General features: G+C 44.7%; 1 protein-coding gene across 1 annotated transcript in view; it reads right to left on the reverse strand.

Annotated features, from left to right (window-relative positions):
* Nucleotides 1-1,030: 1,030 nt before the first annotated feature.
* The window catches only part of trrap (transformation/transcription domain-associated protein), a 76,076-nt gene continuing 63,268 nt past the window's right edge, over nucleotides 1,031-13,838 (reverse strand). The window contains 11 exon segments of the mRNA XM_061708212.1: nucleotides 1,031-2,140; nucleotides 3,578-3,772; nucleotides 6,458-6,487; nucleotides 6,490-6,561; nucleotides 6,563-6,664; nucleotides 7,394-7,578; nucleotides 8,071-8,288; nucleotides 8,393-8,618; nucleotides 11,284-11,545; nucleotides 12,346-12,551; nucleotides 12,924-13,014. Of these exon segments, the coding sequence (XP_061564196.1) occupies nucleotides 1,856-2,140; nucleotides 3,578-3,772; nucleotides 6,458-6,487; nucleotides 6,490-6,561; nucleotides 6,563-6,664; nucleotides 7,394-7,578; nucleotides 8,071-8,288; nucleotides 8,393-8,618; nucleotides 11,284-11,545; nucleotides 12,346-12,551; nucleotides 12,924-13,014 (1,872 nt within the window). The 3' untranslated portion in view covers nucleotides 1,031-1,855.

Here is a 13,838-nt window from a genome sequence, read left to right on the forward strand (position 1 = left end):
TACCGGGAAAAGAGACTCCTTTTGTCTTGCAGCCATTAGTCTGATCAGCAACTGTTGGAACAAACGCAGCCTTTCATTCTACTCTTTTTAAAGCCAAAAAGCTCTGGGAGCTCTATATTTGCACAAAGACATGGAAATTAAATTGTTTGCGCCCCCCCCCCCCCCCCTCTCCCCATGCATGTTGTACAGACTGAAGTGCCTCACAAAAGCACTGAAGCTTTTCGAAAAGTAAATATGCCTAATGAAATGGAAAATACCGATAATAGTCACGGCAAATATTGGAAACTAAAAGCTGCAGAGACTTGCAGCCCCGGCCGTGTTTACCCTCTCGTGCGAATCAAGAGAAGAAGAGAAACGTTGGAAGCTGGAAGAGAAATGTTACAGGCTGTGTGTAAACATGGTGAAATGCAGGGGCTGTGTGGACTGTATGGAGGCAAACAGAGATATAACCTTTGTTTATGGGTGCAGGCGGGCCGCCTGACAGCGTGTATAAGTCAAGTGAGGCCGGCCCACTCTTGAGATCTGCTGGCACACATTAATCAGGAGCTGCCACGTCGGGGTTGGACTTTCTAACTGGAGGGAGGGAATCTCCACAAGGTTATTGTATTTCCAGAAGAGACGCAGTCTGATTCAGGACCGCTGCGCTGAAATGCCTCTCCATAAATGTCTCCTAACGGATATCCACCAGGATGATGGCAATAGACTTCTGAACATCAGAGAACAGTTCATCTGGTCTCATTTTGCAGCATGACTTATTACAGCAATAATATCTGGGAGTGCGTCCTTCAGGGTGATTATTGCCGTGACAGTGATGCAGCACACGCCAGGCGCAGATCGAGATTACCGCCTGGGCTATTACTGCTGTTTTACAACTTTTTCAAAGAAAAAATAAACTCGGTAATAAAACTAATTGCGAGTTCAGCTTGATAGTAATTTTGAGCACAGTTGAAACTCATGTCTGAGAACCATTAGTTACTTTAAAGTGCAGGAAGGACCACGGGAGACTAAGAAAAGACGGACCAACCACTGCTTCTGTATGATAAAAAGAACATTTTATCACAACAAAACGCTTATTTACAAGGCAAGAGCGATACATCTGTTGGAAAAGGGCAAATACCTTTACAAAAAGGGAAAGAAAATCCGTTACGGACCCAGCCTTGGAATGACACGTTTCCATGTCAGCTAGTTGAGCTATTTACAGTGACAATTGTCATGACTGAGAAGAAACAAAAAAAAAAAAAACAGTAAACGGTAAAATGGACTTTGTAAAATAATTACATCTTAGAATAGTTTGACCCGTTGCTTAAACAAAGATTACTTAAAGAGCATTGTTGGCTACTCACAAAAATATTCCTCATTTTCCAGGGACAGACAGAAAGCTACGTTCAAGTAAAAATACACATTTTAGAAAAAAAAATGAAATAAAACAAAGTGGATAAAGCTCTGGATGTATGTGAAACAGAGAGAATACAGATTTCCTCATCTTATAAATAAACTGTCATAAAGTCGTAAGATTGGCTCAAATCTCTGTTCTGCCTCATCTTATAATAAAAACACCAACACTGGCATCACAGACAGGTTTCCTGTCGCTCTCTTATAAAAATAAATACAGTTGAAAGAGAATTTGTGTTTCATTCAAACCAACAGTGTAATAATCAAGGCCTTTGTTTCAGATACACTTCTGTACGAGTGTATTTCAATCATCGCCAGAGACAAACACACTTCAGTTACAGTGAAGTGAAACGTACGTGTAGGAACCCTCGTTAGAAATGTAACTGAAGTAAACGAAAACGCGTTTGTCCTTCAACTCGTGAGGTTCAGAGAGTGTGGCGTCGCTGCTCGCCCTCCCGCTCTCTCAGAGCCAGGGGTGCCAGGCGGGATCCATGCGACACAGGTTGTCCAGGCTGTTTGCCGCGGCCACCAGGGTGTTGACCTTACTCTCCCCTCCCTCGAACTGAGCCAGGTTATGGAGGCGGGTCATGATGGCGGTGACGGCTTTCTGGACCAACGAGACCAACTGCTGGGAGTCCATGTTTTCTGGTTGGCCTGCTGGAGAGAGGGGGATGGACGTGTCCTCCTGCGTCTTCTTGTGCCAGGCGATGATCTCATCGCGCAGGACCGCCTTTAAGATGCCGTCCACCTGTGAGGCCGAGGAAATGAGCAGTTAGCTTCAAGAACCTACCTAAAATGATCAATTTGGATTTTATTTCACAAACAGCCCAAAGGTTGCCAGAGGTGATGACATAAACTCGATTTCTTGATATCACTGATTGAAAGCAGTTTTGCTATTTCTCATGTAATAATAAAGCAAAATCAATCTAATTTGATTCAAATTCCAATTTTCAAGATTAAAACCTAAAAAAACTGTCCTCCGTTATTTTATTCTAGCTTATTGGTTCCAAACTTAAATTAATGTATGCATCCTTGAGCTCCCTATGACCAGCCAGGAAAACTGAACCCCACATTACCCCAGCACAGGAATAAACAAACGTGGAAAGCATCTATGCAAGGAGCTCTGTGTAAGTGTTTGTGTAACTAAATGGTTGAAAATCAATCCAACGCACTTTATCAAACCTGGAAAATGCCAAAAAGGTGCTATATAGGTGAGAAGCACATCATTTCACTCATTAACAGCTAAAACATGAATTTCCTTGCTAAAATTGCAGTTTTTTTAAATGTACAAATAGAAGAAAAAAAAACTAAACATTTATTGACATTTCAGCTGCATCAAACGTCCTCCTGGTGATGGAAAGGTTTCTATGGTGACACAACATACAAAAGCTAAACATCTCCCACAATCATCCTGTAACTAGATCCACGCGGCGCTCTTCTCTTACCTAAAGTGTTTATACGGCTTTAGGAAGCATAATATTGTTTATTTGTTTGAAGGCTTCGCCATACAGTATTTGAGAGGCTGATCATTGCATTGTTAACCTCCCTTTTCTTTGACCTGTGGGAAGCTCAAGCTTTTAGCTTCTAGAGTTAACTGCTGCAGCTCACACCCATGCATTGTTGTTTGTTTTCATCTCATGGATCAGTGCGTCCTTCACATCAGTCAGACCCAGTATGAGCCGGACCTATGCACAGAGACAGCTCGTCCATCATAACCGCTGCACACATCACACAAGAGTCCCACGACTCCCTTTTCCACCTGCGTTGAGTCTGAGAGAACTTCTTCTGGGCTTGGACCCAAAATTTGGTGCTGAGTAAAATGCTGCAGCCTTTTTTCTGACATACGGTTCTCCAGAAACATTTCACAGGACTGGTGTCATCTGAACTTTATCTGAAATTTACATTTCTTTTATTATTCCCTCAAATTCTGACTAAATATTTCAAAAAGTGCACCTTTCCTTGCACTGAGGGGTCAATAAAGCCCAAACAGTACTGTACAGGAGTGGGAAGAACTAAGGTTTGGTAATAATTCATTGTGGGGACGTCATTGCAATTTACTCCCTCTAGACTTAAAAAACATAAATTAATAACAATCTACAATCTCATGATCAATAAAAACTCATTTGTATTTCTACAGCTGTGGTAGATTAAATAAAGAGCAGATAAGCATCTGTAAGTAAACAACCTTAAAGTTTGGCTGAGCGAAGCAGCGCGCCACAGCGATCATGGAGGCGGTGAGCGGGCCGGAGACGCCGATGGTCGTCAGGAACTCCGAGATGTTCGGCGTCAGGCGGAACGGAACGGGCCGATTGGCGTCCAGCTCGCCTGTGGCATCATTGATGTCGAAGCGGAAGTAGGAGACGTTCAGCTTTCCCGTGTCCTAGAAGCAGAGGCAGAAGAGTTGGATGATCACGTTTGTGTGTGAGAAAACACGGAGGACGATTTTACACATCATAAAAAAAAGATGTATGAAATCATCCTTTGAAGTACCTGCTGACAAAAATGTAGTGCTGGTAAAGAGGGGAAAGAAACTGCTTGTGGTGTAATACTATTCCTTCATGTGGCGTTTGGAGCTAGGCAGCACAAGAAAACAACTCTTCTTCAGGAGGCTCAAGCCAACAAAATGGCTGCGATTATTGATCTCTGTGACCCAGACCCAGTAACACGTCAAACTATCTCCAGCAGCGCATCAATAACGCCCGCTCCACTCCCACTCCCCTGTTGCTCCCTGCTGACTTAAATATATACAGCCAGGTTTTCATCTTTTTAAGTCTGCGTTTATGTGCGAGCGGACTGCTACACAAGCAGCCATTCCAGAAAAGATAAGCTCGCTTATATGAAAAAGTGAGCAGCTCTGACAGCTTTATAGCAGAGCATTTCATTCTAGCCAGTGCTCCCACTCCTCCCGTTTCCCCCTTGTCCCCCTCCCCTTTTCCCCTTAACTCCTCTCTTTCCCTGTCTCTCTCTCTCTCACCTAATGTCATTTGCTCCTCCAGGCCCCGGCAGGCCCAGAGGCAGCGGGCTGAGACAGCAGCCGCCCCCAGGAGGCTCAGATAACCCCGCAGAGAGCAGGCTGTGGACGCTACGCTCAGAATGAGTGGCCGGCGATTAGCTTCATTTGGAGACCGGTGTGAATGAATAATATTACATCAGTGTTCACATGTGGTGACTTGGAGCTGTGAACCTGACTGTGGGGGTGAAAAAAACTCCACAAAAAAGACAAACAGATACTGGCGAAGTGTCAAAAAGGACATTTAACATCCTGAAGAGGAGATTTGACGTCTTATAAAGACATGGAAAATTGCAATTATCTCATCTCTATTTCCGCAGTGGTGCAAATGATAATCTCAAACTACACAGCTCTGACTGCTTAATCATAATCAGACTGTGCAATTTGCTTTGCAAATTCTCTGGTATTTTGGTGCCAATCACACTCATTCATCATCTATTGCTTTTGTATTTCAACAGCAAACTAAATAAAGAAATTATTGAATTATGTTCAAAAGGTGAAGCATTTAATTAATCACTCGCCACCCCCAAAAGATCGAATTAAACTAACAAAGATGTTTGTGCCCGTAGGAGAAATGCTGGTAATGAGTTGATCTATAAACACTTCAGCTGATCTATACCGTTTTAAAAAGCTGGTCCATTTACCATTTGTGGGTCGCAAAACATCCTGAAAGTTCTGCAGTTTGTTTTGAGAAGTGTGGCGCCAGAGCCCGCCGCTGCTTCACAGTCCTGTCAACTTGTGCGAGTGCTGACGGAAGACATGTGAAATTCCTTCAGATTCTTTAAGCCCAAAAGGCTTCTTCCGTCTTGACTTATGGGAAAGCACTGTGCGCTCAACCTCCCGTGGGATCTTTAGTACCCAAAACGTCAATAAAATCCCATGTGGGTCACTGACCCACCCGCAATTATATGAGCCGTTGGGTTAAGAAAACAATTAACGATGGCCAGGTGGGGTCAAAGACCCCCGCACGCACGTGGCCTCATCGACTCTCCGTTAAGACCTGGTACCCTGCTGTGCATGCGGGAGGTGTTGCATAAAAACAGCTTTCTCAGCATTGATTCCTATCATTAATGCAACGGTTCAATAAAAAAGAAAAAAACCCACACAATCTGCCTCTAGCTGATCATTTTAAATCCCGTGTGTTCACGTTGTGCCACTCTGCACCATGCAGGGAAAAAAAGTGTTTGCTACAGGAGCCTCTCTCTCTTTATTGAGCTGTTGTCTTCATGTGTCACTGAGCTGCTTCATGGCGGTGAAGGCCAACTCAAGTGGATGTTTATTAAAACACAAAACTGCCCCGTTTGTATTAAATATTACTGACGCTATCCAGACAGCCAATGCTCTGAAGACCTTCTGCTTTCTATTTGTTTTAGTGCTTCTAAATGGGGCCTTTCTGGTGGATTTCTCGCAGCGCCGCTAAGCTCGGTGCGGGACAACTGGAAGGGACAAATGGTTTGGGTTTAGGCAGGGTCATTCATAATGTTTGGGCTGTGATGTCCTGTCCTTGCCCTCTCTCTGTTTGGGTGTGTTTGTATGTGCGTACACTCTCCACACCGTAATCCTCCTGTGTCTAATGGGATCTGTGGAGTGGAACAGGCAGAGAGGGGCTTAATACCAGCGCTTAGCTGCCCAAAGGAACGCCTGTCAGCAAAGGCCGATTAGGATCAGGAGGGAGGGGTGGCCAACGGACACAATCATCTTTAATAATGACTTTGAGAAAGCTGTCTGCGGACCACGAGCACCAGACGGATGAGACGCGCGTACACACAAACACGCGCTCTTCAAATTGAAACGTCTTTGATAACTCAGCAGAGGGACTGAATATAACGCTCTGTCAAAACAGCCTTTGCATTGACAGCGGCTGACTGACTGATGGGCTCGGCGTGATGTCATGGGGGAGAATGGTAATTCACACGAGCTGATACGGGGAAGGTAATGGTGATCTCTTAATGCATCTGGGGCTGTGTATAGCCATTAAATTAGCCCCTGTCAAACGGATCCTCCTTGCCCTTGGCAGGAAGTGCGACACACAGAGTGTCTGTCCGCGCCTCCTACCTGTGCGATCTGCAGCATCTCGGGGTTGAGCCCTGTTGAGGGTGCAGCATGAACTCAGCCAGGCCGATGAGCGCCAGCTGGATGGTGAACATCTTCCGGAAGGTCCCAGTAATCGGTGGCGTTGGGGAAAGTATGGAGGGCCCATTCCCTCAGCATGCTGCGAGGAACCATGTTTCCCTGCACCTCCTTTAGGATGTCCCTCAGAACCTGGCAGGAGATGGGCAGAAGGGAGTTAAGTGGAGGTGCAGTAGTTTCAAAAACATCTAAAAGACTGGTAGCTTCACGCTAGGGATGGGCGGTATGGACTAAAAAATTTATCACGATAATTTCTGGCATTTATCCCGATAACGATAAAAATGACGATTAAAAAAATACTAATTCAACTCCACCTTTTTAACTATAAACCTATCTCATAATCATTTCTTTCTTTCTTTCTGGCTCATTTCTTTCTTTCTTTCTTTCTTTCTGGCTCATTTCTTTCTTTCTTTCTTTCTTTCTGGCTCATTTCTTTCTTTCTTTCTGCTCATTTCTTTCTTTCTTTCTGGCTTTCTTTCTTTCTTTCTTTCTTTCTTTCTTTCTTTCTTCTTTCTTTCTTTCTTTCTTTCTTTCTTTCTATCTTTCTTTCTTTCTTTCTTTCTTTCTTTCTTTCTTTCTTTCTTTCTTTCTTTCTTTCTTTCTTTCTTTCTTTCTTTCTTTCTTTCTTTCTTTCTTTCTTTCTTTCTTTCTTTTCTTTCTTTCTTTCTTCTTCTTCTTTTCTTTCTTTCTTTCTTTCTTTCTTTCTTTCTTTCTTTCTTTCTTTCTTTCTTTCTTTCTTTCTTTCTTTCTTTCTTTCTTTCTTTCTTTTCTTTCTTTCTTTCAAAAATATCGCCCATTCCTACTTCACGCAGCATCAAGTAGGCTTGGTTTATGGATCTGCTTTAATAAATCCTTTTATACCTGGTGGCTGGCCTGCGTGCCTCGAGCCTGCACGGTGGCCAGACGGTCGTAATATCGCGAGATGGGGTTGTCGTGCTCGATGCCCTTCTTGGCACATCGCTGTTTGTAGATTTCCACCAGCGACAGAGATGACGGGTTGTCCTCTACCAGCCGCATCTGAGGCGACACCGCCACCACTCGGGGCACTGGAGGGAAGGAGGGCCGGAGAGAAAAACAAGTGGGAAAGAGACGCGAGGAGAGCAGAGGATGGAGTGAAAAGTCGAGGAAAAGGGGAAAAAATAAAAAGAGGAGTAGCGTGAGAACAACCGTATTGGTGATAAAAAAAGAGACCGTAAACATCTGGCTGCACTTGATAGTAAAGAAATGCTGTGTTACCACAAAGCGAGCCACAGACCTAAACATACAACAAAAATACTCCTGCAGTGGGAAAGAGCTGCACCGGCGGCCTGCCGGGGATCAGCACCGAGCAAGGTCAGAGAAGGTAAAACGCTGTGCCTCGGCTGCACAGTGAATGCAGAAAAATAGAGCAGTACCCCGTAAATGATCCACAACTGCTACTGCGGTTGCATGAAAATGGGCGCAAATGTATTTTCTCCTTAAATAAATCCTCAAATATATATTTATAAAATGCTATTTACGTTTCAGACTCATGCACACAAGCTTCATCCTAGACTTACCAGTGAAGAAAAGGTGCCTTTTGGTGGTCTCCTTCCTCTTCTCCAGACAGGGGTTGAGGAGGCGGAGAAGCTGCAAAACTCTCTCCTCCCGGCGCGACTCGGTCAGGCAGGCGTCGTTCATGACCAGGTAGGGGTAGATTTTGCCGTTATGGCCACGGATGTAGAGACGGCGTGCTGCCGTATTATGTTTCTGAACTATTTCCACTCTGGGCATGAACCTGGAGTTGGGCGGAGACAAATAGAGATAAAGAGGATGTATGGAAAGAAGGATGAGTGTAAAAAGAAAAAGTCATTTGTGATTCGATGCCAAAGAGATCTTTACCTGGCAATCTTGATGTAGTAATGGGTAGGTTTGGGCATCAGGAATTCGCCAGGAATCTCCACTTCAGCAGTTTGTGCAGAGAAATTGCTGAGAAAGCGGCATTTCTCCTCAATGAGAAAGAACTTGGGCAGCTGTTTTGTCTTCGCCTCCAAAATTTTGATCCACTTTTTCAGCTTGGAGATCAGATTGTGGAGCTTCATGGAGCCCGGGACACTGAAGTCAAAGTCTAATACGGAGAGAGAGAAGAGAGATGAAGACGGTACAGTGAGACTCATCCGATAGCCTTTTCATTGGCTTTTTTTTCCTTTTGTAATCTTCTTTGAGTGACTGTTATCCTTACAGATTTTCTTTGCTATGGTGATAAAGCGAAAAGATGACTTGTGCTTGAAACAGGTTTTAAATAACTGGGATTTTTGGCATTTAATGATGTATCTATGGATGAGAAACCGGAGAATCCAAGGAAAGACCTGGGAACTTTGCAAAAGCTGTTTGAAAGCTATATAGCCACACACGCACGCACGCACGCACGCACGCACGCACGCACGCACGCACGCACGCACGCACGCACGCACGCACGCACGCACTCACGCACTCACGCACTCACGCACACACTTTTGTGTATGTTATGGTGTTGATCACTCAACTCCCGCAGAGAGGTCCCATGCGTTTTTTTTTAGGGGTAACTTGAAAGCAACATTTGATACTGCACGCTGGCAGCTCAAACCAAATGGTTTGCCATCAACTTAAAAGTCCCTGGCGGAAGCCGATTAAATTAGAGCTATAAAAATGACTGTCTCAGAGTATTAGATTCCTGTTTAAAGTCACTACTCATGTTGCACTTAACATATTGTGATGAGCTGCAGCAGTATCAACGGAAGGAAGGGAGGGAGGGAAGTGAGCAAAGCAGGATTTTCCATTCTGGAACAAAGCCCCCTGGACCTTCCTGTAGCATGACAGGTCCAGGGGGCTCAAGCACACTCAAACACAGCAGCAGCCTATCTTATTTCAGTGCACATTGTTGGGCTGCGTTTTCTAATGAAGCCATGAAACTGCCAGTTCTAGCCATTTCAAACTTGTGCAATCTCTCAGACCTGAGACCTATGCTCCAAATAAGCCCCTCAAAAGAGACAATTGAGTTGGGCCTATTTTGCTATCTGTCCACCAGCAATTCACTTCCCTCGATAGCAGCAGTAAAATTGATAGAGTCCAGTGAAATTTCAGTTGGATAACCACGAATCTACCAATGTTTAACAAATACCTGCCTATACGCTACAGAAACAGCTGCAAGGCAAGATTTGAGCATGTTGCTAAACATGAGCATGAATCAATAAGTAGTTAACTCACAATAGAAGTACAGTGTAAAATGTACTTTTGTCTATAGTAAATCTTGTAGTAATATAAACTGTGCATTTCATTTTTTTGTGAACTGGTGCTGACGCTAACAGTAACACTGCAGTACAGAGAGAGGAGGTTTATTTTCAGTCCCTCCAAACTCATCTTCGACCCCCGCTTGGAGTGACAGGGATGTTAAGAGAAAGAGTGGAGGGTGGAAAGTAGCCGCGCTGCTCTCTGACCTACGTGTAGAAAGCAGGGCGAGTATTCCGTCCTACCGGGCCTGCATGACAGACCAAGGATCTGCACTGCTGCCCAAGACTCGGGCGAGGTAGTTCACTTCTGTATTATAGAACCATCATTCCCTCATGTGCTGGCCTGGTCTCCGCTCTCTGTGGGTTTCTATGAGCTTGTGTGGTGCAGGGGAGTCAGTTCAAGTTTATTATTGCTGATTGCTGAGCTGAAGCTACGAGGGTCTCGGAGGTCAGCACGCCGGCACGGGTGGGATGGGAGGATTTCTAGCAGTATAAACTCACATTTAAAGGCTCTGACTGACCATGAACCTAAGGTACAGAATCGTGTTCATTTGTCGGATGCAATTTCAGCGTGTAAAAATCCCCACTCAACATGTGCAGAATTGAAAAACCAGAAAGTGAGACAAAAACTCTAACAAAAGTCTGTGAAAAAGATCCACAGCTAAAACAGTAACTCATGCAAATAGCATTCTCCATAATTGGATTTGAATGCCTCCCTGCTGCCAAATGTTATATGTGCACACATAAACCCATATTTTCCAGCCCACAAACCCTGTGAAAGCGAGTGAGCCACTAACGTGGTGCGGGGAACGGGAGCTTGGCTGCTCTGCAGCTCTGTAAACCCTGTTTGTTCCGCTCTGGAGGGCTTGTGTGGTTTCAGTCTCTGTCAGCTCTGCTCCCGCCTCACCGTGGGGACATCTGCATCGCGATGGTCTGCAGGCGCCCTGCGAGGCAGAAGCCCCGGCGACGCCTGGCTGCATGAGCGCAGCTGGCACTGCAGCATCTGATGAGATTCATCAGCAAAGTACTCACTCAGAGTCTCGCTTGGTCTCGTTTATGTTGTTTAGACAGCCAACGCGCAGTTTCTGAGATTTTGCATGCCAACGCGATTACACCCGTCCTCAGGCTTCTTCGCTGGCTCTTATCCTTTGTTTTTATTCATTTTTTGTTTTCCTCTACCATGCAGATTATGGAGAGTATGAAGTCCCTCAATTTAAAATGGTCAGGGATTTAAAGATTGACCCAACTCACCTTAATGTAGTTTTGCCTTAGTGGATAAATTTATGCATGATTCAGCTCAATTTGAATAAACAAAAAAATTTCCTTTTTTGCAAAGCAAGCAACCAATAACACTTATAAGATTGGGGTTGTCAATCACACACTGATGATTAAAATCTGTTCAGCTTTAGTTTCTTGAACAGTGATTGATGGCATTAGCTGAGTCAAGTCTCTTTTTTGTTTTGTCACTTTAGCATGTTTTTGTCACTTTAAAGTATATGAAAACATTATAAAAACCATCCCAACCTGTTGTGAACTGCCCCTTCATCTTCTGGAAAACAGGGTCCTGCGCGGTGGCCTGGGCCCGCCGGGCTAGCGACTCAGAGGCAGCGCTGGAGAACATGGTGGAAACGTTGGAGACGTTCTCCAAGCCGACACCAAAGGTGCTAACCAGCTTCTTGACAAAGTTGAGCGTGTGTGGTGTGATCTTTGCGTCAGACACGGCTCCACTCTTCTCAAAGGCCACAGAGTAGCATTTAGCCAAGCCCTGCTGCAGCTGCCTCAAGACCTGGAGGAGAGGGAAAGGATGAAGAGAAACACTGGAGTTAAAGTATTTGTGTTTGCTCCGAATGAATACATTTGGAGGTATCTGTTCAGTCTGCATCGATGGTAGTAGTAAACTTTTATGACTATAATGTGAAGTCATCCAGACCGAAGGAAGACAGAGGGAAGATGGTGACAGCATACGTTTTACCCTGCATGCCCAGTGGAATGAAGCGGAGAGCGTGCAGCTGCTTCCGAGTGCACCCAAATCATCATGGGTAATAACGCAAATACACACACACGCGTCAACACATTTCCGGCCCTAAATCCCCCGTCCAATCCTACACGCTTGCCGCACTCATCCATCACTTGTTTCAGTCTCTCCACCTGCATCTTTTTCTAAACGACAGACTGGCTGCTGTGTGCGGATGCTGCCCAGCACAAATACCTGCAAATCAAGCTTGGAGGATTGTCTCAGATCAAGTTATCGAACTCACAAGCACACACTCAGCTTAGTAAAAAACTAAATACCCACTGGGTCAATGTTTCAAATGGTGCTTTTGATAAACAAATGAAGATTACAGAGACACAAAATTAATAACAATGGGACCAAAGAAATAAAAAAAAAAAGCTTTTCCTTTCCGTTTAACCAGGTTACACGTCACATATGCACAAGCTGTTCGCTCTATCTTGCTTTTATACAAGATTATTCCCAGCACGGCCTGCATCATGCTCTCACCATCTGATCCAGTACAAACACACACAAACGCAGTGATACATTTAAACGGATACAAAACGACCTCTTTTCATCTCCATTCTTCTCACCTCTTCATGCCAGTTCTCTCTGAACCACACCATCTGGTCCACAATGCCCTCCAGCGAGGAGAGCAGGGTGGGGTGCAGTTCCCGCTGCATGTGCATGATCCGGCTGCAGCGCCACATAGGGGCCGTGGCCCGGATCGGTCCGGGATCAGAGGCCCCGGAGTGAGGCTGGGACCCCACCGAACTGGGCTGCTGCTGTCCAGATGCATCTGCACAGCACAGTGGGATAGATTACTGGAGGAAGTAGATATGCAACGGGGGGAGAGAAAAAAAAAAAAAAACCACAAACAAATAACCCATAAAATGTGGGGAAAGAAAGAAAAAAAGCTAGACAGATTACGAATAAAAAAAGAGCAGAGAGGACTTAAAGGCATAAATCACTGTGCGGCGCAGATAACCGCAAACAGCGGGGGAACATATCTGAGCACGTTCCTTAAACAACAAACCGGTTTTCTTCGGATACTATGCACTTTCAAATTTAATAAACATGAAAGCAGTAGAGAAAAGAGAAGTGATAAAAAAAATAAAGCTATTTAAGAAGGTAAAGAAACAATTTTCCACAGCCAGCTTTCTTTACTTACCACTTTTGTAGCGCTCCCTCTGCTCAATCTTGAGAGTCAGGTAGAGGGTGCGGATTGGAAAGTAGACAGCCTGGGGGTACACTCGTCCCACCTAGCAGATAAAAGAGGGTCACAGATTACATTTCAAAGACTCCCGCTCAGGACCCCAAAGGGGAGAGAGAGAGAGAGAAAGCAGACAGAGGTGACGAGGGAAGCACCGTAGAGCGAGGGAAGCGTGGGGTGTTACTGTACGCCTGTGTGTGTCAAAGGGACGAGATCATAGTGATACAGCTGAGGACTTCTGTGCACAGAGGGAGTGATTGAAGCTTTTAGTCAGGGGAGACAAGTCAGAAACATGTCATGGTCCAAATGCCAAACTGAATGTGAGTGGTGATGAAATTCCCTTCAAGACTTTAAGAAAACTTACTGGGCAACACTACAAGGTCAACTAAAGCAAATTCTGGGCTTCTCTTGAAAATTTGTGTCTCAGTTTCTTGAGAAAAGAACAGGTGAGCAAATAGCATGTAATCGTGGACTCTGACTGTTCAGCGTTTTTTCTCAGTTTTTAGGGGCAAGTTAAGAAACTGTTGTGGCTTGAGTCGACCCTCCCTTTTAGGTTTCGTTCACACTGCGGGTCTTAATGCTCAATGCTGCTTTTTAATGCTAGTTTTTTTACGATGGATGATCTGCCCCCCCCCCCGCCCCCCCCTTTTTTGGTGGTTGTCCACATTGGTACTTTAAATGCAACTTATTTATATCAGACTTGGTTGTGACCCGCAGCAGTGACAAATTGACTTTAAACACAGAACGTCTGGTGTACGGATGTAAACAAAGAGGCAGCAGCGGTGAGCGTGTGTGACTTGTTTTTGAAGTTGTTGTGCAGAAGAAGAGGACACATTTAAAATTGAGTTATAATGAGGAGAAACCTGAGAAAAA

This window comes from Cololabis saira, chromosome 19 (genome assembly GCF_033807715.1).
Source record: "Cololabis saira isolate AMF1-May2022 chromosome 19, fColSai1.1, whole genome shotgun sequence".
NCBI classification, from domain to species: domain Eukaryota; kingdom Metazoa; phylum Chordata; class Actinopteri; order Beloniformes; family Belonidae; genus Cololabis; species Cololabis saira.